Source organism: Caloenas nicobarica, chromosome 19 (genome assembly GCF_036013445.1).
Source record: "Caloenas nicobarica isolate bCalNic1 chromosome 19, bCalNic1.hap1, whole genome shotgun sequence".
Classification (NCBI taxonomy): domain Eukaryota; kingdom Metazoa; phylum Chordata; class Aves; order Columbiformes; family Columbidae; genus Caloenas; species Caloenas nicobarica.
The window spans coordinates 770472-794405 of NC_088263.1; the positions used below are offsets into that span (position 1 = coordinate 770472).

The 23934-nt window shown below is 62.3% G+C and overlaps 1 protein-coding gene across 3 annotated transcripts in view; it reads right to left on the reverse strand.

Annotated features, from left to right (window-relative positions):
• The window catches only part of ABCA2 (ATP binding cassette subfamily A member 2), a 35939-nt gene that overhangs the window by 7740 nt on the left and 4265 nt on the right, over positions 1 to 23934 (reverse strand). Inside the window, exons 2-36 of one of the 3 annotated variants that reach the window (XM_065648601.1) lie at positions 19051 to 19144; positions 16556 to 16667; positions 15955 to 16121; positions 15612 to 15739; positions 15216 to 15320; positions 14608 to 14793; positions 14279 to 14497; positions 13296 to 13627; positions 12833 to 12992; positions 12442 to 12570; positions 11982 to 12149; positions 11574 to 11670; positions 11002 to 11175; positions 10813 to 10915; positions 10086 to 10200; positions 9571 to 9761; positions 9224 to 9374; positions 8756 to 8960; positions 8022 to 8186; positions 7541 to 7721; positions 7039 to 7251; positions 6523 to 6719; positions 6255 to 6437; positions 5673 to 5857; positions 5452 to 5572; positions 4985 to 5194; positions 3624 to 3842; positions 3338 to 3440; positions 2654 to 2982; positions 1881 to 2094; positions 1609 to 1714; positions 1214 to 1325; positions 757 to 817; positions 331 to 505; positions 130 to 245 (exon numbers count right to left, since the gene is read on the reverse strand). In XM_065648601.1, coding sequence (XP_065504673.1) covers positions 130 to 245; positions 331 to 505; positions 757 to 817; positions 1214 to 1325; positions 1609 to 1714; positions 1881 to 2094; positions 2654 to 2982; positions 3338 to 3440; positions 3624 to 3842; positions 4985 to 5194; positions 5452 to 5572; positions 5673 to 5857; positions 6255 to 6437; positions 6523 to 6719; positions 7039 to 7251; positions 7541 to 7721; positions 8022 to 8186; positions 8756 to 8960; positions 9224 to 9374; positions 9571 to 9761; positions 10086 to 10200; positions 10813 to 10915; positions 11002 to 11175; positions 11574 to 11670; positions 11982 to 12149; positions 12442 to 12570; positions 12833 to 12992; positions 13296 to 13627; positions 14279 to 14497; positions 14608 to 14793; positions 15216 to 15320; positions 15612 to 15739; positions 15955 to 16121; positions 16556 to 16667; positions 19051 to 19144 — 5726 coding nt within the window. Of the gene's footprint in view, positions 1 to 129; positions 246 to 330; positions 506 to 756; positions 818 to 1213; positions 1326 to 1608; positions 1715 to 1880; positions 2095 to 2653; positions 2983 to 3337; positions 3441 to 3623; positions 3843 to 4903; positions 5195 to 5451; positions 5573 to 5672; positions 5858 to 6254; positions 6438 to 6522; positions 6720 to 7038; positions 7252 to 7540; positions 7722 to 8021; positions 8187 to 8755; positions 8961 to 9223; positions 9375 to 9570; positions 9762 to 10085; positions 10201 to 10812; positions 10916 to 11001; positions 11176 to 11573; positions 11671 to 11981; positions 12150 to 12441; positions 12571 to 12832; positions 12993 to 13295; positions 13628 to 14278; positions 14498 to 14607; positions 14794 to 15215; positions 15321 to 15611; positions 15740 to 15954; positions 16122 to 16555; positions 16668 to 19050; positions 19145 to 23934 lie in introns of all 3 variants that reach the window. The other 2 variants (XM_065648600.1, XM_065648602.1) reach the window with 2 other exon arrangements.

Below are 23934 nucleotides of genomic sequence, written 5' to 3' on the forward strand. Positions count from 1 at the left end.
CAGCTACAGGAGCTGCAGAACATCAGCCAGATGTGCAGCCCCAGGGCCAGATCCTGCCCGTGTTGTCACAGTGCAGATGGGGCATCAGAGGGACCCACCAGTGCATCCTGGCCCACCCAGGCACCGTACCCATAGAGCAGGAAGAGGGAAAGCACGGCGGGGAAGTTGGTAGGAGAGGTGTACGCTGGGAGGTCAAACACGAACAGGATGATGATGCAGCACGTGGCCGGCACCAGGTAGTTGAGCTGGAGAAAACAGAAACTTCTGTGACTGCCCTCCCTCCCGCCCAGCCCTGGGGGCTCAACCAGTGGGGCCGTGCACCCTACTCACCATGTCCCACACGTAGTTGGCCAACCAGTAGATGACGGGGTCACAGCCACTCACGAACTGCAGGTGTTTGGCCTTGGTGGCCTTTTCAGCCACCAGGAACACGACAAAGCTGGCTGGCACGAAGGACATGGCCACAATGATGAAGATGGCGATCACCACGTCTGTGCCTTGCAGGCTGCACGGGGACCAAGGAGGAGAGCAGGGACCTCATCAGCCTCAGTTACCCAGGGAAGGGCCACCTGTCCTGATGTGGGACAGTCACTGCGCACAGGGCTGGGCACAGGGGCCACCACACCACAGCCACCTGGTCCCCCGCCACACAGCCTGCGGGGCAGACGCCTCGGCGCTACCCCACAAACAGCGGTGAGGAGCTCTCCCCCCTCCACGGGACAGCCACCCTCCCTCAGACCCGCTCCCTGGACCTACAGGTAATCCAGGGACAGGCTGGCGCTCGTCTTGTTCATGGGGTGGTTGGTGACTGTGATGCCTGCAGGAAGGCCCAAGAAAAAACATGGGAGTGTGAAAGCCAGCTCAGGACAGAAAATCTTGCCCCCAACCTGCCTGGTCCTGGCTCTGCGTGGGAGGAAGGGTTTCCTCCCTGCAGCTGGATGGGACCTGCGCTGTCTGAAGCAACCAAGCACCTCAAGGCCAAGCCCTCCCTCACCGGCTGGCAGACACATCACAAGCCCAGATGCCTTCAGGCAGCACTTTGGGACGTTCTGCCCCAGCCCAGATCTCACAGCCAAGCTGTGTGAACCCCTGCCCCAACTGGGCACTAGCCTGCTTGGTCCAATGAGGGACGTTGCACTTTAGAGCTTGGTTGGACTGTGCCCTAAATCTGTTCCTGAGGTGCTTCTGCCCTTGAGCGTCTCCAAGTCCTCACCGTAGGCAGCAGGGTTGCCTTTGCTCTTGGGCAAGTTGGCTCGCAGGATGGCGTTGTTGAGAGCGTTGAGGTAGGTGGGCATGCTGTGGTAGCCCTTGTTGTTGTAGAAGACCTGGAGGAGCAGAGAGGTGTGGTGGGAGCTGGCAAAAGAACTGGGCCCATGGCAGATGTACTGGAAGGGAGGGATGGGATGGTGCAGGACAGCCCCAGGGCTGTGGGGACAGCAGGCCACTGAGGTGGGAGCTGCGGAGCGCCGCATGGGGCAAGAGCCCCCCCAGACTCCTCTGTGGAGAGCACTGCTGTGGTGGGCGAGGGGTCCCTGCCACGCCTGCCCCCTTCTCCTGCCCCACACCACAGCTGCTGCTGCCTACCCATCTCCCGCAGCATGGTCTCACCTGGGCCGTTCTCCGGACAGCGATCTTGCGCACCGTGGCAGGAGCCCTGGCCCCGAAGGAGGCTGGGATGGATTTCTGGATGTTGCCGAAGGTGAGTGCCCCATACCTGTGGGACAAGGCAGCACCGAGAAGCTGTGTCCACTGTCCCCCACCCTCTGGGGGCAGGGCCATCCTTGAGCGCGCTCCTGGCTCCCGTCAGCACCCCAGGCAGGTGTCCCCAAATCCCTCCTGCTCCACGGCACAGGGCAGACCCTCCCAGTCTCCCCCCTTGCCTGTGCAGCCGGAAGCGGTCTGAGGTGTAGAGCAGATACTCAGAGACGTTGCGCCCTGTGATGTCTGCCAGGATGTCCCCCGTCACCACCTTCATCTGCGGGGGATGTCCCCCCACGCCGCTGGGGCAGGAGAAGCCGGTCCCCTGCATGGAGCACGTGCACTTGATGGGCTCGTGGACGATGAGGGGCAGGGCAGGGGCTGAGGTGACGGTCTCTGAGGAGCAGAGAGGACAGGTCACAGCCAGGCTCCAGCCTGGTCCAGCTGCCTGGGGCAATGTGGGGCGAGAGGCTGAGCCAAGGGGTCTTGGCCACGTAGGGAGGGAGCACTCTGCCCCACGGCCAGAGCCTGGGCTGTGAGAGGGCTTTTGTGTCCTGGTGACCAAGAGGGACCAAGAGATGGACATGGGGAACAACTTTGGGAGGACAGAAATGGTTCAGAGAGGGGGCATGAAGTGTGGCTGGAGAAGGCAATGGCTGGGGACAGCAGCCCACCAAGGGTGACACAAGGTTGACCACAGGGCTCTTAATGGTGTCACTATCCCAGGGAACTCCACTGGCACTGCCAGGGCTGAATGGAGAGTGGTACTCCAGGGCCAGCACCAGCCCTGAGCCAGAAGTTCAGCCCAAAGATGTGATGCTCTGGTGTGGCCAGGCCAAACTGATAGGCACTTCCAGGGGTCCCTGGGGCTGCTTCTGCAGGGCAGACACATCACCTCCCTGCTGGAGATGGATCCCAGGCCTGGACGCACTCAAGCATCAAGCGCAGGCAATACCTTTGATGGCAGAGGAAAAGGTCGAGGAGTTCCAGGCACGGAGCAGGTCCTCATCCGCCGAGATGGGGTAGTCGGAGGGAGCCGGGGATGGAGGCGGCGGCACGAAGTTGGAGAGCGGCAGGCCCTGGGTGAAGGAGTCGATACACATGGCATCAAAGTACTTGGCCGCCAGCATCTTGGACTCGTTGCTGTTGAGGTTCAGGGTCTGCATGGGCTGGTCCAGCGTGTTGTTGAAGGCTGTCTTGAGCACACAGGTGGCCCCCACACCGGAGGGCAGGTGGAAGGTGTTCACCAGCTGCTGGGGGCTGGCATCAGGAGATAGCCTGATGCTGCGGGGAGACAAGCAGGTGAGGAGGAACAAGGAGCAGGACACATGGGTCTCACCACCTTGGCCATTTTCTGCTGGGACCTCCCTGAGGCCTTGGCACTTATCATGGCTGAATGGGCACACACAGCCCATGGCATGAGCCAAGCTGCCAATGGCAGCCGGTGCCAGGGCTGGCACCTCTCCCAGAGACACTCTGGGCAGGATGGAGGCTGCTTTCTGTGAGGGGACATGGCAACAGCCAGGCTCTGCTCCAAGCCTGAGCCAGCCCCAGCCCCACTGCAAGCTGCCCTCCCTGCTGTCCCCATTGCAGTCCGCGGGATAGGTGACACTGGTCACCAGCAAGTGGCAGCTCTCACCGGTACTCATGACGCTCCTCATTGGCGTACGGAATGAAGTTGCCCTTGGGCTGGGTATAGTTGTGGTACTGTGATGGTGAGAGGATGAGAGGTGGCAGGTCACCTGCAGGGACAAGGACAGGAATCCGCTCACACCGACAGCACCGCTGCACACAGGCAGACTGGCCAAGCACCCACAGGCCTTGTCCTTGCCCTCCCTGCAGCCAGTGTCCCCACGGGCCACAGTGGAGCTAGCAGAAAAGGCCACCAGTAGCCTCCAGTGTGCAGGTGGGTGGCTCGCACGCACCTATTTCGGGCACAGAGAGCGCCACCGTCATGGCCACGCAGACGAAGAAAGCAGGCAGAAGGATCTGCGAGAAGAGCGCCTTGGTGTTGCGCTTGGCACAGTGGAAGCGTTTCACGATCAGCCCGTGGAACTGGCGCAGCTTCAGCCATGAGCCCTCCAGCTTGAAGCTCCCCTGCCCAGCCAGGTCACCGTCCTCTGCCTCCACCTCCGTCTCTTGGTCTGGGAGGGGAGAAGCACGTCACCCCCTGGTACAGCTGCTCCCGTGCCCACCTTGGCCCCAGGGAGGTGAGCTGGGCATTGAGACAGGCGCGGCCACCCCCAGGGACAGGGCAGTCCCCAACCCTGACGGCCACCACACCACGGCAGCACCGTGGCATGAAGCGAGGCAGCTGGCCAGTCGGGTTCCTCTTGGCCCAAAAATGGGAAACTGAATCAATAGTTTTAAAAAGACAACCTAAGTTGGTGCTTTTTGGCAGAACCTCCCATTTTCCTATCAGGTCTCCCAGGTGGCAAGAGCTCAGTGCAGTCAGAAAGGGGCGACGGGACATGGGTGGGGGGACCCAGCGAGGCAGCGGGCACAGGGCAGGGCCTCACAGAGCTCTGCCGCCTGCAACCCAAATCGCAGGGCTCAGAGCATCCCTGGCTAGCGAGGCAGGGTGGAGCATCCCCGAATTAATCATGACAAGAGCTGCTGGGATAACACAGAAAAGGATCTGTGAATAAAACAGCAGCCTCAGGGTGCCGGCCTGCAGCCTCTGTCCTCAGGCAACCCCAGCAACTGGGCAGGGAGAGCCCAGAGCCCAGGTCAGGGTTCAGAGGGTGAAGCCACCAGCTGGAAGACGACTCTGTGCCCGAGGGCCAAGAGGAGATGACCCGCCAGGCAGGTGTTAGTGGGGCGAATCTGCAGGGTGGCACCGGCAGGATCCGAGGGAGGCCAAGGGCAGAGCTACCGCCACTGCGCCCGCTGGCTCCGTGTCGCAGCAGGGGCCTCCCCACGCACATGCCGCCAGTTTGGGGGTGCAAACTGGTGGAAACACCCATTCCCAGCCCCCCCACCCAGGCTGCGGTTCTCTGGGCACAGCGTTGGTGGATGCACCACCAGACCCCCTGCGGGGTCTTGCCCCTGCAGGCACAGCCCCCCATCCCAGCGCAGCTCCCCATCCCGGCACACCCAGGAGCAGGGATGGGTGCTGGCACTGCCACTGCCCCGGCCACCCTCCACACCCCAGCCAAACGCCTCCCCCGGCCCCTGCTGCTGGCTGGGTGCCAGTGGCACGAACCTTGCAGACTGATGTTATCGGGGTCCTGATGGTTATCAAAGAGGGGTGCGTAATCCCCAAAGAATTCGGAATAAGCCCCACCTTCGTCGCCCCGCACAGAGCCCACCGAGGAAGCCGAGTGCAGGGACGCCTGCGACTGCGCCAGCTTGGAGCAGGTCACCAGGTTGCTGAGCTCCACCTCAGGCTTCTCTGGCACGGCTGCTTCGGCCAAGGGCTCCCCATTGGCCTCAGGCTTCGGGCCCAGCTCAGGAGCGGGTGACCGTGGGGCGTCCCTCTTGGACTCCTTCATGTCTGGAAGAAGAGGGGCTGCCACCAGCCATGCCACCCTTCGTGGCGATGTGGCACAGAGCAGGGACAGATCTGCTCTGCAAACCCAGTGTGGAGCAGAGGCCAGCTGCCCTTGGCTGGGCTCCGCTGGAGACCTCTCCTCCCCTTGGGAGAGGAGGCTCCTGCAGCCACGTGTAAGGGGAGAGGAGCCACCAAGCCCAGGCACAGGCACACAGCCCCTCGCCAGCCCCAGCAGCACCGTGTGCAAACCCGGCCCGTACCCACGTCGCTGTTTTCCAGAGACTGGTCCTCCTCAGACACCTTCAGGAAGACCTCCTCCAGTGTGGTGTCCATCAGCCCAAAACTGGTGAGGTCCAGCTCCTCCAGGCTGTGCTCCAAGTGCTGCGGAGGCAAAATCCTGCATGAGGAGGGCACGAGGTGCCCACAGCATCACGGCCCCCGCGCCCGCCTGCCTGCCCACCCCGCCAGCCCCCGTGGGTACCTGGAAGAGCCTCTCAAAACAGCCTTTCTTGACAGCCTCGCTGGGCAGGATGTAGGAGAGCTCAGTGTTGGTATCTGAGATGAGGAGGCAGGAGGCCACATATTTCTTGATGAACTGGGAGACGCGAGGCTCGGAGCAGGGGCTGATGGAGGAGTGGGCCAGCGGGCTGTGTGGCTGGCCTGGCTCTGCAGCAGAGGGGCAGCATCGCTCAGTCACTTCTCATCCCGCCTCCCACCAGCACCCGTCATGTCCACACTACAGCCCACTGTGGGGTGCTGGAGGCTTCCCAGCCACCCTGCCTGGCCTGGGGATGGGGTCTGCACTGCAGCCCACACTGGACATCTCGCCAGACAGAACCAGCACTTGGAGGCAAATGCCACCATGTGGGGTGTAACCTGGGATGCAGATAGGAGAAATCAAGGCTGAGTGATGCCACCTCCTACACCCCTGCCCTGTCCCACTCCGCCCTCCACGTGGCCTAAGGAGATCCAAGCACATGGGTGTTGGCCTCTCGTTCCTTTCCTGGGCTGAAAAGCTGGTCCCATCTGCTCCTCTAAATATGAGGTCCTGCTGCCCGCAGACCTGTGCCATTCCTGGTGTCCGACTGCTTCTTCACCACCGTCAGCTTGTAGCCATCACCATAGGTGCTCTTGAGGAAAAGTGGAGAGCCGCAGCACTTGAGCTTGCCGTGGGAGATAATGGCGATGCGGTCACCCAGCAGGTCGGCCTCGTCCATGTGGTGCGTGGAGAGCAGGATGGTCCTCCCTGATGGTGGCACAGAGCCTCATCAGAAAGGCCAGAGCCGCCACAGCCAGAGGAGCCCTGCTGGGCTCTGCCTGCCTCTGCTCACCTGGCTTGTACTTGAGGATCAGGTCCCAGATGGCCCTGCGTGCGTACGGGTCCACGCCAGCCGTGGGCTCATCCAAGATCACAGCCCGCGACCCGCCCACGAACGCAATGGCCACCGACAGCTTCCTCTTCATGCCTCCCGAGAGGGTCTGCACCAGGGAGTGGCGTTTGTTGGAGAGCTCCAGGTCCTCAATCATCCTGGGGACAGGGGAGAAGCACCAGGGATGCCGGAGGGACCATACCAGCATCCAGTGCCTGCAGGGAGCACGTGAGGCCTCTTCCCTGCATGGTACCCTCAGCTCTCAGCCGCCGGGACAGCCCAGCTACAGCCAGGCTACAGAAGCATCTTCTGCTGCTTCCACAGCCTGATACCCCAAGTTTTGGAAAACACTTGGTGGAGCTGCTCCAGGAGACATCTCTGCTCCCAGATCACCCACCACAGCACAGCCAGCAGGAAGGGAACCCACTCACACGAACTGCACAGATGGGGCAAAAGGAGCTGGGAGGGAGTGCCTACTTGTCCATCTCCTTGCGGATCTCCTCCTCCGCCATGCTCTTGAGCTGTGAGTAGAACCAGAGGTGCTCCTCCACTGTCAGCCTGTCGAAGAGCACATTGTGCTGGGGACACATGCCCAGGTTCTTCCGGATCTCGTCCATCTCTGTCCGGATATCATGGCCGTAGATGGTAGCAGAACCCGAGGTGGGAGGGAACAAGCCGGTGAGGATGGACCTGCATAGATGGAGAAAGGCAACAACGTGAGGGACCTCGTACTCCATCTGGTCCCAATCTCAACCACCACCTCCAGGAGCATCTGCTGGGCCCCAGTCAAAGCAATGCCAGCGCAGGACCATGTGCCCACTGCCTGTTCCCTTTTGTGTCACCCCTACATCCACACCGCTGCCCTCTGGGCATGGCACCAGTTGCCAGAGGGCCCTGCAAGGACATCACGCAGCACCTTCCCCAGCCTCTGCAGCTGCCCAGAAGGACACGTCCAACATTTGCCCCAATGGGCACTCACATGGTGGTGGTTTTGCCTGCACCGTTGTGCCCCAGGAAGGACACCACCTGGTTCTCATAGAGGTTGAGGCTCAACTTGTTCAGCGCCAGCTTCTTGTCCGTCTTGTAGACCTTGGTGAGCTTATCAATGCAGACGACCAAGGGGAGGTGCGTTGGCTCCTCCTCGATGCCCCGTGTCTCCTCTGCCATGAGAGCAGGATGGTGAGGAATTAGGGGGTAACAGTAGGCCGGGCATGGAGCAGAGCTGCCCGGGGGACGAACCTCCCCACCTCCATCCTGCAGTGGCTGTGGTGGCTCATGGCCCCTTGACCCTCGGCTTCTTGCCAGCATCCCCCCTCCCGCACCACAAGTAGCAGCCCCCGGACAGGCAGCAGCGCCTGGCCCAGGATCCTGCCCTGCCAAGGGCACAGGGGACACACAAGCGTCCACGCAGGACCCTGCAGCAGAGCCAGGGCCACCCCACACAACCCATCTGCCCTCACCCAGCCGACGGCTCTCCATGGCACAGGCCTGATCCTCCTCCATGATGCTGAGGCGCGTGGTGCGGGACCAGGGCCAGGTCCACTCCCAGGTTTCCACTCGCCCGTTGCCCAGCCAGTAGGATTTCTGGAAGGGGAAGTACCAGGGCCGCGGCAAGCCGAACATGCCTGCAAGCACAACCCCAGGGGGTCAGGGCCAAGCCTGCAGCCATGGCCACGCAGGAGCCAGCCGAGGGCTGGGGCAGAGCTCAGCACAGGGACGGGCACGGACTTAAGGATTCCCCAGCTCAGGGATGTCACTGCGGGGTGGGGGCTGCAAGCACCCCAGGCTGCTTGGCTCAGGGCGACGCTGCTGGGCTGTGCAAGGAAGCAAAGTCCTTTGGGCTTTGGGTTGGGCCTGGCTCACACTTTGGTTTTACTAGGAAAGCAAAGGAAGCAGGTGAGACCCCTCCTCAAGTGGGAGATAAGGGGGACCAGTGTTCCAGCTGTGGACACCTGGCTTTGCTATGGTTGGCCACTGAACCAAGGCACACGACTGAAGACCTTCAAGGAACCTGCTGGTATCACCAGTGGGTCAGGGCACGTGGGCAAGTGTCCCCAACAGGACACATGTATGGGACCCTAAAGGTACGCTGTGCCAAATTCCACCATGTGAGGACTGAGGAACCAGCAGTGTCCCCAGCAAAGAGGCTCCTGTAAGATCAGAGGCACCCTCATGCCCCACTGCCCACACATACCCGGGTGCACTGCCTCAATGTACCACGTGAGCACCCCGTACACCACAGCATCCACAATCAGCATCATCATGGACAGGAGGAGGTTGAAGTCGTCTCCTTCTACGGGTGACTGGCTGAAGGTGTGCCACTGGATACCCACACCGGCCACCTCGTACAGCGCAAAGTACTTGGAGCCCAGCCCGAAGGCAGTGGTGGACATGAGGGACTATGGAGAGGTGGAGGAAAGCGAAGGGAAGGGGATGTCAGCAGGAATCTCAGGCCAGCTCCAGTGCTGCCCCACCCAGCCCTGCAGAGATGCTCCCTGCCCTGGGAGGCACCAAACCTTCTGGACATGCCTCCAAAGCACCATGGGGAGTTGCTTCATACAGGCAGAGGTTTGTGCATGGCTTGGTGACAGCTTGGTGGCCTATGGACTGGACCTGGGGTGCCCGGGGCAAACCTGGGGCCAAGCAGCTGCAGCCAACTCACCGCAATGCACTTCTCAAAGGCTGTGATCTTGTCATGTGCCACCTCCTCCCGTATGGCCACATACATGTAGGGTACATAGCTAAGGAAATAGATGATGCCGCCACAGGCAGAGGCCAGCTTGGCCTTGGAGTACAGCACCGACACCAGGAAGCTGCAGGGAGGACAGCATCAGCTCAGAGCCCGCACCAGGGCCTTCCCCACACCATCTGGTTTCGGTGGCATGGAGATGATAAATTGTCCCTCCACCAGCCCTTGCCCACACCATTCCCTGCACCCTTGCCCCATAGCACAAGGATCCTGGTGCTGCCTGTGCCTCCTCACCCCACAGAGTGGCCCAGGCAGCTCACCAGAACATGATGGTGGCCACTGCGTAGATGGCAAGAAAGAGCCAGATGATGAGGACATCGCTGTGCATCAGGACCTTGCCGTACTTCAGGATGGCAGTGAGTGCTGTGACCGAGATGGAGAGCTGGACGAAGCCTGTGATGAACCACGCTACCCAATGCACCGCATTGTTCAAGCCCATCATCTTCATCACCTATGAGGCCAACACTGCTCAGCGGGGCTGTCCCCTACCCTGCAGATCCCCGCTGCTTCAGTCGCTGGGGCTGGGAGAGCAATGGGCAGCACTGAGGGGCCCCTGGGGAGTGGGCAGGACACAGCACCTCAAAAGCCAGGGTGCCAAGGGGCTCAGCTCCCTCTGGTGCTGGAGACACTGAGAAGGACCAGGTCAGCCCAGCGACGTGGGGCGTGGGCACACCCCAGCTCATGCGCCCCAAGGACATGGGGAAGGTACCCATGGATGCAGTGCAGGACTCAGAGACACCAGATCCTCCCCGGGGATCTCTTCCACCATCCCCACCTCTTTCAGGCGATGCTCCTTCTCCGTCACAATGTGCTGGATCATCATGGCCACCGAGTAGACCCAGGATATCACCATGCACAGGGGCATCATATGCTCGATGACAAAGAGAAAGCTGGAAGGGTAGAGGAAGAGAAGGGTGAGCTGGATTGTGGCACCACTGCAGAGACTCCTGGAGACCCCACAGCAATGGAAGAGCTCTCTCGCCACCTGGAGGCAACCAGCCATCCAGTCCAGCAGCTCCTTAGTGCCCTGAAAGAGCTTCTCCAATGAGCCCATAAAACAACCTGATGTCTTGGTTGTCAAGTCCTGGCAGGCAGGCAGCAGCCGTGTGCTCAGCCCACTGCCCTGCCTACCCTGGTGAGGATGGGACGCTATCAGCCCTCCTGCTCTGGAGAGCTGGTGGCTCTGGGACTTCTCCAGGTTCAATAACCACTGACAGACCCATGTGCCATCCATTTACCACACTCCTTGTGTTCTCCCCAGTCTTCAGCCTCCAAGGCACCCCACAGCCATGAGTTCCTCACTTCAGCTGTGAACTGGGCACAAAATCCTTTCCCTGCTTGCCTTGCCTCTGGTCCGAGGAACTTAACTGGTTGGTCATCAGTCCCAATGTCACCAACCTCTCTCAGGCCCCCAGATTTGTCCCCTTTCCCCAGATGAAGTGTTCTGGTCTGCAAAGGGGAAGAGGGAATGTTCTGCCCCTGCCCACACAGGTGCTACTCACTCATCCCGGGTATAACATGGGTATGGGAACATCTGCACATAGTTGCCAGGCTCCACCACGTCATGGCCAACGAACGTGTTGATGAGGGCACGCTCCATCATGTCTGGGGAGCAGGAGAGGCCAGGCTGAGCGGGCAGTGCAGCCAGGGGTCAGGGACGTGGGCAGCTGTGGCGAGGAGCTGGCACTCACCCTGGATCCAGACGAAGCCATAAAGGAAGTAGAAGCGGCCACCGGTGTTGGGACCAGGCCGCCAGTAGGCCCGTCGGATCTCGTTGGTCTTCTCCGTGAAGCTGGAGTTCTGTCGGATCTTGTACATGACGTGGGGCGGCAATGAGCCGTCCTTGTTGGTCTGGAAGATGACACCTGTGGGCAGGGAGCCTGCTGGCACCGCGGGAGATGGCCAAGCCGGCCGGCCCGCAGCGGCAGGCAGGGACGCGGAGGGGTTCAGCTTGTCCCAGCCGAGCACACCGTGAGGGCTGCTGTGGATGAGGAGGGTGGACATGGCCCTGGTATGGGGTGCGAGGGTACATGGGCAGCAGGCAGTGGTGGTGGGAGAGCCAGGACAGCAGCAGGGTGCTGCGCCCAGCAGGGCTCGGCCAGGGGCAGAGGATGGGCACTGTGCAATGCTCAGTCTGCTCTTCCACCCAACACACGCACCAGGGGAGTCATGTCCAAAAGCCAGCAGTCCCAGCCCAGGGCATGGCTGGAGAAGGACATGGCTTTGGGGACCCCCAGGAAGGGGCCGGCTCATTAGGACATACTGGCAAAGACCGTGACATTGTCCTGGTAGGCCTGGTTCAGTGTGTAGTTGACGATGCTCTCCTCATCTGGGAAGCCTTTGAAGACATCCACGCTGACCTAGTAGGAGGAGAAGGCCAGTGAGATTCCACTGCCCCTGATGGATCTAGCACACGGGCCCTGCACATGGTGCGTCACCCTCAGGCACCCCATGAGCCCCCACACCCAACAGCAGATGGGCACCTCAACTGCTGACATCTACCCCAAAGCTCCTCACACTGCAGAAGCCACTATGTCCTCCAGGACTCCCATCCCATGGCCTTAAGGAGGCCTGGGCAGACCTGACCTTGGTCTTTGGCCCCACAGAGCCTGGCTGTGGGCAGCGGTTGCCGCGCTAGCATCCACGTTCCCAAAGGAGGGCACAACCTCACCTTGGCCATGAAGTGGACCCAGCCACAGGCGGCATTGTCGATGGTGTCCAGCTGCTGGAGCAGGATGCTGGCATTGGGCAGGGAGAAGTTGCCGTTGAGGAAGTTGTGAAGAACATCACTGTCAGAGACATTCAGGATCTCTGGGTGCTTGTGGAGGTCAGTGGTGAACTGGGACAGAGAGGGAGACACAGGAGGGAGAAGTTGGGCTGTGTCCTGCCTCTCAGCCCCTGTCTTCTCCATGGACACGGACAGGACCCAATGCTCCTCCTGGGGCCAGGGGAACAGCATCCACCTTGCACAGGGAACAAGCCTGGTCCTCACAAGACCAGGGTGGGCACCTAGGAGCACCTGAGAGCTTCATATGAAAAAGCCACAAGGTGCCTCAGGGCAGGAAACCCCTTCCCACCCAGCCCGGGGCAGCAAAGTCCAGGCCGGCTCAGTCCCCACCGCACCATCCTACCTGCTGGAGCCAGCGGATGCGTCTCTGCAGCCTGCCCTCCTCTAGATAGGCACGGATCTCGGGGGAGATGTTCAGCCACACCTTGGCATAGTGGGTGACGTTGCCCACAAACGCGAAGGTCTCATTGGCCTGAGGGGGAGGAAGGTCACACAGCACATGAAGAGGCAGGGCCCCCCCACTCTCTGGGATGGCTAGCAGCCACGGAGGCATCTGCTCACCCATCACCAGCAAGGGCCAGGGCAGCTGCAGGCTGCTGGCAGCGCTGGCTGGCAGCTGGGCCCTGCCTCCCTGCTCAGCCTTGGTCCTGCTAAGCCTGGCTGGGCAAGGAGGTCCCTGCAGAGCAGGGCAGGTGGGAGAGGAAGGATGGGGGTCCCAGCCTCTGCACCCTCACCTTCAGGATGACTTTGTCCACTTCGGTGCCCACGGGTGCGTACAGGATTTTGGGGTTGCTGGTCATCAGATGCACAAGGAGGCCCAGGTTTCGCTGCTCCTTGCTGGTGAAGCCCAGCGAGCTCATGTTGCCCTGCTTCAGCGCCTCGGGTTCAATCGTTCTGCAAAGGGGGCTCAGGCTGCCAATTCCACTCCAGCCCCAGCACCCCTTGCTGCGAGCAGCCCCCACCCCTGCCCAGGAAGGGATTTCACACTGACTCCTGTGCCAGCACGGTGCTGCCCAGCACGAGAAGCTGCCCCCGGCCACGGCACAAGAATGCAGCGCAGCACCCATCTCCCACGTGTTCATCAAGGGATGACCGGGGCCCCTCGCTGGGATGGCAGAGGTAGGGTGGGCTCTGCCAGACCCCTGCCTGACCAGAGAGCACCTGGATCCAGCCCTCTCCATCCCCCGGGGCTCCTACCGGTTGTTGCCGCAGAGGATGGGCTGCAGCCCAGCCCAGAGCTGCACAAATGCCGAGAACTGTCCCTGAGGGTTGTCGCTGCCGGCTGGGCCACCCCCGGCTCCCTCCTCCTCTGTTGTGGCGTTGCCAGCTGTGGTGTTGGCGCTGGCCCAGCCAGTGCTGTTGGCAGTGGGCAGCGGGGCCTTGCTGACACAGGCTCCCCTGGGCAGCAGCTTGGCCAGTGCCGACAGGATGTCCATGTCACGGAGAACCTTCTCCATCTCTGCTAGGTCCTCCAGGAGGGCACGGAGGCGGTGCTGGGCGGCTGTGCTGTTCACCTCGTCCAGCTTCAGCTGCAAAGATGAGCACGCAAGGGGTTACCTGTGGCTGAGGTGACAAGGCCCTGCTCTGCACCAGAGGGGACCAAGGAGGACCGCAAGCAGTAGCATATCCACTTTCTTGGTTAAAAGGTTGGGGCTATGACCAGCTGGGGTCTTGGACTCATTGCCGTGCATCTGCGGCTATCAGGCAATGGGAGTGCAGGTAAATGCTGGCAGGGTCTTGTTGAAGAACACAAGACGTCCCTCAGGCAGGAAGGGTGGTCCTCTGAGACCACAATGGACACATCAGACTCAGGCAGGACATGGAGGGGTAGACCTCAGAGCCAGCCTTGAGGAGCTGTGCCACCAGGGACATGGCCAGTCCTGGGGAGAGGAGCCTGTGGGGACGTGCTTGGAGGATGCTGGGGATACACAGCCCCATCCCATGGGCAGTGTCTAAGGAGGTGCCAGGAGGGGGAATCATCCAGAGTCCCGCTGTGGGGCTCAGCAGGGGTGCCAATGTGGAGTAAACGGGTGATCAGGAGAGACTGTGCCATGTAACAGAGCCCCCCGCCCCCACACATCCCCAGTGAGCAGGGAAACCCTGCCCAGGACTTGTCCCTGTCCTTGTCCCACAGCCCACCCCACACTGGTGAGAGGCACATCCCGCAGCCCCGCTCTCACCCTGCTGACAATCCTGGGGGCGTCCAGCTGCTCCCGGAGCTCAGTGGCCAGCTGGGCAAAACGCTCCCGGCGGGCAGCCCGGCTGCCGTTGCAGGCCAGCGCCCGGTACGCCTGCAGCAGCGGCTGCTGCGCGGGGGCCACGCGCAGGAGGCGGCGCAGCCCCCCTGGGCTCTGCTCACACGTCAGCTGCTCCAGCACCGGCCCAGTGAAGAGGACACTCTACGGGGCAGGGAGCTGTCACAGCGCAGCACTGGGTGCAGCGGCACGTGGCGGTGCCCGCCCTGGCAGAGTGGCTGCTCGCGCCCTGGTTCACGCCACCGGGTGCTCACCTCCATCTCGGTGACAAAGGCCTGGGGGCTGTCGGAAGCGGTGGGCGCCGGGGTGGTGCTGGCGAGGCCCAGGGCCTGGGAGAGCAGGCGGAGCAGCGCCGGCCGGCGCGGGGCTGCTGTGGGGTCCCGCAGCGCCCGGTGGACCAGCCCTTCCCGCAGGCTCCTCCAGCCGCTGGGGAGGCTCTTCTGCAAGACAAACAAGGGGGAGGCTGGTGCTGCAGGGGATCACGGGGTCTCCCTCCGTGTGTCCCCCACCAAGCACACGTGAATGGCCCCCGCAGCACCCACATCCACGGTCTCCACAGGGAGGGGTAGAAAAGGGGACGTGCAGATGGGGGGACCTCTGCACCCCAGCCACAGGAGGGAACAGTCTTCCCCCGCCCTCCACAGCCATCAGCCAGGTGGTGCCATCACCCAGTGCAATGGGAAACAGAGGCACAGGCACCAGGACAGGACCCAGCCATCCCTGCTGCTGCTCTGGCCACCTGACAGCATCCTGTCACATCCCCTCTGCCAGGACGTACACCCCAGGTCACCCTGTGGTGTGACACCAAGGGGACAACAAGCTCTGCCCCACCAAGTCTCCCACAGGTGGCACCGCTCCTCACCTCCAGCCGTGTCATCTTCTCACTGGGGCCAAACCCGTCCCACAGGTCTCGCTCATGGGTCTCATCGGGTACCAAAGGAAAGGAACCAAAAAACAGGCGGTACACCTGCACCAAGGATGGGAGTGGGGCTGCCGAGCGTGCCAGGAGTGGAGGCACCCATTTGCCCAGCAGTGCCCTGGTGTGGGGTGGTGGGATGAGCCCTGGCCAGGTGTTCACCGACTCCCACCTGAGTCTGGTGGTCAGGATGTGACCATTCCCTGGGGCAGTGCAGGCCCCCGCAAAGCCCAGCCCTGCAGCACTGTGCTGTCACCCCTCTTCCACAGGCCACCACCCACCTCCCAAAAGCTGTCACTAACTACCAAAGGCTGTCACCAACTACCAAAGGCTGTCACCCACCTCGTGCAGGTCAACGCTGGAGCCCAGGAGCAGCTCGGCTGTGCCGTTGGGGAGGGACAGGTTCCGCGTCAGAAAGCGCTGCAGCTCGCCCCGGTCCTTGGCCGCCCACGCCAACGTGAAGCCAGATCCTGGCAAGAGCAAGGCAGGGGTTCAGAGTAGCCCACCAGCATCAGGCACATGGCACAGCCCCATGCAGGGATGTATCACAGCTGGCCCTGCCCGGCACGCAGCAATGTGGGACAGTGGCAAGGCACTGCCACATGCCATCACACCACCGGGTGCCTGACAGGTGGGCAGCCCCTGCCTGCGCAGGCAGCGGGGGAGCAGGCAGGGCACAGCCTACCTGCTGGGTTGCTGAAGTGGGTCTCCATGGAGCTGGGCTCGCTGCTGCTGAGTGCCTCCAGGCGCCGGCGCAGCGACTCCAGCTCCTCCTCCAGCCCCGGGTGCTGGGGGTCAAAGAGGCTGCTCTGTTCCACGGCTTCGCTGAGGTGCTCCAGGAGCTGTGTCACCCTGCAAGAACCCAGCACCGCCACGGCTTCAGGGACAGGGACACAGGGATGGGGATGCCTTCCACAGAGCCCTGTGCGGGGAACAAGCCCCTCGGGTGCATGGGCCAGCAGTGCTGCCTGCCTCAGGGCACTGCTGCCCCAGGACCTGCCCTTGCCAGCACACCAAATCCACCATGCCAGGGGTACACAGGAGAGCCCCAGAGCCTTGAGGTGTCCCTGGGGGCCACCTCTGCCCTCCGCCCAGCACCGGGCACCTGAGCGCCCACAGGGGCACAAGCTGAGATGTCCCCTGCATCCTGGGGACACGGCGCTCTGTACCCAAATGCTCCAGGGGACAAGGGCTTGTGCCTTGTCCCCAGTGGGGCGGTGGCAGCACGGGAAGGGGCAGGCTGTGCGCGGGACGGGAGGAGGATGCTCTGAGAGGGCACAACTCACGTGGAGTTGGAGTACTGCAGGAAGCCGAACTCGTCGCGCTGGCCATCGGGGCACAGGGACTGCATGACGGGCAGGATCCCAGCTGACGTGAGTGGGGCCGCCGTGTAGAAAGCTGGAGCCAGCAAGAGAGTGCAGAACAGGCCAAGGAAGGTGCAGAGGCAGGGGGGAGGCAGGGGAGAGGTAGGGGGCCACCGGAGAGACAGACACTCAGTTCAGAGAAGCGTGCGCTGGGCCCTGTGACCCCGTGGGAGGCTGGCGGCCAAGGACAGAAGTCTGCAGCTTTCCCACCAAGGCTGTCCCCGGTTGGTGGCCCCTTGGGGCTGTGGGCAGCTCCTGCCACCCTGGCTCCTGCCCTTTTGTCCCTGCCCGCTCCCTCTGGGTGACGGGTCCCTCCCACCCCAGGACAATGTCGACTTCCGCTGCTTGCCCCCAGGACAGCCACCAACCTCCCCTGGCCTCTCAGCCCCTCTTGTTAGTAACCTCACAGGCATCGCCGGATCTCCAGAGGAAGAGGAGGAGGAAAAATACAACAGGGAAGAAAGTCGTCACCCACAGCTCCCCGAGCCCTGGCCTCCCCCCTGCCCGGCTGCCCCGACGAGCGGCTGCTGGAGGCGGATGGAAATGGAGACACAGTCGGGGGAGATGGAAGAAATGAGGAGCAGCGAGAGGACAGCAAACCTTCCCCCCTCAGCCGGCACTGAGCCATCATCCCTGCTGGGGTCTTTCCACATCCTTCCCTGGGACAGGGCGAGCTTGGGAGGGCCCTGCCCAAAGGGGACCAGAGGCTGTCACTTGGCAGTGCCAGGCAGGGACCCTGCGCGCACCAGCCCGGCCGGCAGCTCTGTGGTTAGAGGCAGGTCAGTGCTGTTAGCACAGCCGCAACGGGCAGGGGCTGGTGAAGATGGGCTTCTGGCAGGGACAAGGGACAGCCCAGGGCAGGGATGGGCACAGCATGGGATGGGCCAGCAGCACAGGGCAGGCCTGGCTTGGCAGGGCAGATGGTGGTGGCCATACCACACATCAGTGGCATCTTACTGGCCTCCGGGCTCCTAGTAGTGCCGTGTCCTGGCTGTCCCAGCTGCAAGGGGCCAGGACAGGGACCTGGTGGTGGTGCAGGGGTGGAAGCCATCTCTAGCCCCCTGGGGACGAGACTGGGGGGAGCACAGGCAAGACTGGGGTGACCACAGGCCACTGCATGGGTGCCAGCACCCAGCCGGGTCTGCCCCAGGAGGGAGGTGAGAAGGGGTAGGACAAGCTACCCCTGGCCTGGAGAGCCCTCTGCAGCCCTGGGGGGGACAGGGACATCACCATCAGCGGCCCCAGCACCTGGGGAACCTGGCACCAGCCCAGTGGGGACACCACCATGGCTGGTCCTGTCTGGGCAGCCCCAGGGAGGAGCAGGCAAGGGCCACACTGTGCTGCCCAAGCTCATCTTCACCAGCCGCGGAGGAAGGTGACAGGGTTACACAGGTGTGCATTAGGCCAGAATGAGTTGATCCAAACTGGACTCTTTCTCCCCAAAACATGTGGCTGGCACAGGCAGGGGAAGGGGGGGAGGCACCCACCCACCCCACCAACTTACAGACTGGCGCATGCAGTAGAGGCATGGAGGGCAGGCAGGCAGGGGAGATGGTGGGAAAGAAAAAGAAAACGTGAGCAAAAAGAAAGAAAAACCAAATCAAAACCACACAACACAGAGCGCACATCAGCGACGGGGCAGGGACCAGGGCAGCACCGGCTACCGCCCACAGCTGGACCCCACAGCTGGGCTCTCCCTCGCCGGCACGTGCTGAAACACAGGCTTGGACCACAGTTACACCAAGTCGCTGGCTCCCGGCACCTACTCCCAGCCCCACTGCGCCACCGGCACCTGCCCGAGTGGGCATCCCACAGGGCGTCCTGATGCCCCGCAGAGCCCTGCCAGGCCAGTAGTTCCGCTTCACCGCCTCCTCCCAGCAGCACGCCCACAGGCACCAGCACCTGCAGCCCTGGTTGCACATCACCAGGAGCCCCCAGCTCCAGTCCCAACAATTTGTCACCTTGCCAGGGCCCCAGAATCCCAGACCCCCCCATAACCAGTATGGAGCTCCATGTGGTGAATTTCCACCCCCAGCACAATGAGGAGCTGGGGACCCTTCCCACCACCAGCCTGGCTGCTTCTTGAGCACTCAGGGTGACCGTGGCTATCCCAGCACCACCCAGCTCCATCGTCCCTTTCCCCCGCAAACCATCCCTGCCGATGGCAGCCACAGCCTGGCTAGCACTGCCACCCCCAGAGGTCCCCCCATGTTGGGACTGACCCTGGCTCTCTGCCCCGCTGTGTATGCCCCACCAGCCATCGGCTGCAGCCCCTGCCCAGCACTGTCCCCCAAAAGGCCCTTCTGGGTCCCCACCAGCTGCTGCAGCCCCTCCGTCCCACCCAGGCTGTCCCCAAGGGGCTGGAGTGGTTTGCCAGAGCCTGGGGTGGCCCCAGACACCACCCCACTGGCACTCACCTTCCTTCACAGGGATGGTCGGCTTCTTCTGCCGCAGCCCCAGGAGGATGAAGAAAAGCACCAGGGGGATGAAGATCTCAAAGGCCAGCACCCACTGGGGATGACACAAAGCAGAGGGATCGTGACACCAGGACCCGGCTGCCAAGGAGGAGTGTGGGCAGGACCAGGGGCCCTGAGGCACAGTGCACTGTGCCTGTGTCTTGGGGTGGCACCATCAGAGCTGAGCCTGAGGCAAACGGGCCCCTGGGCACCCAAGGATCTCCTGCTCAGCCCTGCCAGCACCATCCTGCCCAGGGCACCTGGGGACAGGAGAGGGTACCACAGAGGGGATGGGCCCCTATTCCAGCTACGCAAACAGGGTGCTGGGCTAGAGCCCAGCCCAATGAGCCACTGCAGCTGGGGCTGCCCAGAGGAATAGAATAGAATCATTTCAGTTGGAAGAGACCCTCACGATCATCGAGTCCAGCCATAACCTAACCTGACTCTAGCACTAAACTATGGCCCTAAGAACCTCATCTAAATGCCTTTTAAACACCTCCAGGAATGGTAACTCCACTACTGCCCTGGGCAGCCTGTTCCAAGGCCTGACAGCCCTTTCCGTGAAGAATTTTTTTCCTAATATCCAATCTAAACCTCTCTGGCATAACTTGAGGTTATTTCCTCTTGTCCTACCACTTGCTACTTGGGAGGAGAGACCAATACCCTCCATGGTCCAAGCTCCTTTCAGGCAGGTCAGAGATCAGAAGGTCTCCCCTCAGCTCCTGTTCCTCAGCTGAACCCCCAGGTCCCTCAGCCGCTCCCATCACACTTGTGCTCCAGCCCCTCACCAGCCTCGTCACCTCCTCTGCACTCTCTCTAGTATTTCAATGTCCTTCTTATGATGAGCGGCCCAAAACTGAACACAGGATTCAAGGTGAGGCCTCATCAGTGCCGAGTACAGTGGCACAATCACTCCTCTAGTCCTTCTGGCCACGCTATTCCTAATACAAGCCAGGATGCTGGTGGCCTTTTTCGCCACCTGGGCACACGCTGGCTCATGTTCAGCTAGCTGTAAACCCCAAGTTTGACATAACCCCAAGTCTTCATGACCAGCAAAGAGCCACAGGTCCCCAGCCTGGCAGTGCCCTTACAGCTGGCAGCTGCCTGGCACGGCATCCCCTGCCACCTGCGCCACTGCCGGGTTCCACACGTGGGGCCACGCAGAGCACAGCCCCCAGCGCTGCCGGGGCACGTTCAGGCCCTGGCACCGGCCCCAGGTGCAACTGGGGGCAGCGTGGGGGGGTCCTGGCACCCTCTCTGTGCCCTCCCAGAAGGCTACGGCTGCACAGGATTTCCACCGGTGGCATATGGTAAATCACAGCAAATCCCCAGGAATCCCTGACCCCAATCGCGCAGGCGGCCCAGGCTGGGCTCCGTGCCCAGAGGCCCTGGGGATGGGCATGAGTGCCCTCAGCCACGGGCAGGAGCGGCACCCGGCACACTGCCAGCGCAGCTGCTGCTGGTTTGCACTGGGAGTGCCCAGGACACATCATGGCTCTGTTGCCCTTGCTGCTGAGTGCAGGGAAACTACTGTAGGTGGGGAAACTGAGGCACGGGGTGAGGTGAGCCAAACTCAGCTCACTCCAGGGACAGAGCAGACCCCAGGCTGGCACCTGGAACCAGCTGCCACCAAGGGCAGGGCAGGCCCAGCCACGCTGCCAGGAAGGTTCCCACTGCGGCACCGACACCTCCCACATCGGTCCTGTTACATGTGGTGACCAGCTGCCAGAGGGGCTCACCAGCAGGGTGGGAAGAGAGGGATTTAACACCACAGGGGCTGCCTGGAAGGACACAACCAGCAGCAGGTGACAGGGGTAGGCCCTCCTGTCCCCAACAGCATCACCCCCATGAGGGCCTCACCCAGGGGCTGCAAATGCTCTGCCAAAAAGTCACCACAGCCCAGCAAACAGCAGCAAGCACAGGGACCCCACCCCTGGCCCCCACCACAAGTGGCTGTGGCTCTCCTGGGGGCACCACGGTTGGCAGGTCGGTGGGACGGGCATGGCTGCACCCATGGGTGCCCCCCAGGCTGCCCTCTCCACCCCCAGAGCTGCTGATTTTGGGGGAGGCAGAGACCAGAGCAAGAAGGGCTGGAGGGGATGGCGAACACCCCAGGAGCAGTGCCAAGGGATCCCCATTTGTCCCACTGGTCCCAGGCACAGTCCCTGGTGTCACCATCCCTGTACTGGGGGGGTGACAAGGGACACCCCGACCCGCTCTGCCTGACCCACGGCTCCCGCCCTGCCACTCACCGCCTATTTACCAGGCACACAAAGGGGCCTCTGTATCCAGGCGCCTGTGGGACCGTCCCCCCACACCCACGCCAGGCTGTACCAGGCTCCCTTAGGGACTGTTGGGTCCTTGGTGGTGACAAGAGGGACCTGCTTGTTATTTATTATTTATTTTTTTTTAGAGTGGGTCATTCACCTTTTGCTCATCTCCTTCCCCAGAGACATCCTCTGTCCTCGACCCCTCCTGCACCGCTGCATCCCCCAGTGCCAGGACAGGCTGTGCCCCACCACCAGCACCTGGGGTGACACAGCGATGGGCAGAAGTGGTGGCAGAGTGGGGGTCACCAGCCTGCGCCTCCAGGACTGATCTTGCCCCTTTGGTCCCCAGGGCTGCCCCACACCCATAGTGGGGCAGAGGCACTGGCATGCGGTTGGGGGAAGGGGAAAGGATGCTGTCCCAAGGGAGCCTCAGCCCTCCCTGGGGGGCAGCCAGCAGGGGCACTCAAAGCTGGCACCCAAGTGTGGCACATCCTGGGGACTGCAGGGTCCCTGCCTGCAGCTGCAGGACACTGAGGGACATTTTGGGATTGCGTGAGGAAGCAAGGGGGCAAAAAGGCCAGGATCCGGGGAAGGAAACGCTGGAAGGAGAGAGACAAGGAGAGAAGGGCCAGTGCCTGCCAGCAGCTGGCCATCCCTGCAGCCACCAGCATGATCTGTCCTGTCTTCTCACCCCTTTGCTTCCTCCCTCCTCCCTTGGTGAGGGCTCTCACATGTATGCCTGGAGGGGGGTGCAGGGTGGGACATGGGACTCAGGGGCCCTTGTGCCCAGGTGACAGTGGCTGGGAGGACCCAGGGGCAGCTCCTGGGCAGTGGCAGAGCTCAGCGGCCAGAAGGATCCAGCCCATACCCGTGTGCATACATCCCCCCGCACAAGTTCACCTCGACCTGCCAGAGAGGTGAGCAGGGTGAAGCCATGAGTGCTGGCCATGTGTTCCTGCCGCCTCCACGGAGTGGGGGTACACCCGTGCCTGGTGGGATCCCACGTTCAGCCTCACACTGGCTAGATGCAGGGGCAGTGGGATCCTGCCCGAGTCCCCCGTGAGGGAGGCAGAGGGTGGCAGGTGCTGCGGGCAGGGTGCTGGCCCCAGGGCAGGCAGCTCCCTGGCAGGGTGGTGCTCAGCTCCATGGAGCACCGGGCCAACGACTCCGCACTGGCAGATGGGAGCAGGGGCCTGCGAGGAGGACGAGCACGAAGCAGCAGCACCAGCCGGGTGCGAGGCCAAAAGCACCAAACAGCCCCATGGGACACAGCAAGAGCCAACAGCCCGGCCTGGCGCGGCGGTCCCACTGTGCCTGCCCTCTGGCGAGGGGCGACTGGAAGATGCACTGAAGCCAGGATTAGCACAGCCATGGGTGCTGGGCCATGGACTTTGAACAGGACAACTCCACCGCTGGCCCTAGTACACGGCAGCGTGCACGCCCCGATGGCTGAGCTGGCACTCCCTGCAGGAGCAGCCAAGCCAGGCACAGACAGCTCTCCATGTCTGTTGGTACCACCCAAAACTGCTCTATCCCTCCTGCCCACTCGCAGCCACTGCCCTCAGCCAGCACCGTGCGGCTCAGGGACAGCCAGGGGCTGGGAGCTCCCATCCAGAGACCTGCAAGCTGGTAACCTCAATAATGGCCCTGCAGCCCAACCCAGCCTCTCCCCGTGTCTGGCACCTGTGAGAGGATTTACTGGTCTCAACACAGGTGAAGCAGCACTGTGCACAGCCCAAGGCAAGCCTGGTCTCCAAAACCCCTGTCCTGCACCCACCAGAGGACAGAGCACAGTCTGCCTGAGCCCGTCCCTGGAGGAAGGAGAGCTGCTGCCCACTCCCTGCCAGCCTCCCCTGCCCTCCCAGCAGGTGCTGGCCCACAGGAGCCCCAAGTGATGGGGCTCAGCTCCTGGAGAACAAGCACCCCAACTTTTCCAACAAGCATTTTAGGTCTGGTGGAAATACCTTAAACTTTTTGATGGCTCCAGACTTTAATCGTCATTAAATATCCACTTATTTGCCCACAGCTACGTGAAGCCATGGTCACTGAGAAAGAAGCACCAGAGCTGGTGGGTGAGCCAGGCCCCACAGCCAAGCAGACCCTGGAAGCCAAGCTAAGCCCACAACTCCAGGCCAGCCCTGCCCCACCACAGGCACCCACTGATGGTCACCACCCAGCTGGATACCTGCCAGGGCTCCCCGGGGTCACCTGCCTGTGCCCTCACCCATGGGGACAGCCAAAGCCAGGCCCAGGGGCTGCCATCGCTCCTGCCGCTGGTCACAGCCTTGCTCCGTGCAAATTGTGCCTGTCACCTGCCCCCAGCAAGGGCACAACCCCACCCCTCACACGCTGGTGTGGCAGCCTGGGGACATGCCTCAGGGAGGGAGGAGGAAGAAATCTCCACGGGGTTTGCCAACACCTCACCTGAGCCCATCACACAGTGCCAGAACCAGGAGCCCAGGGAGAGCCCAGCACGGCTGTCCCCCATGCCAGCCCCATGGTGCTGTCAGCCAGGGGGACACACCATCAGAAGCGCCCTGTCCCAGGGCCACACCAACACATGGCACTGGGACAC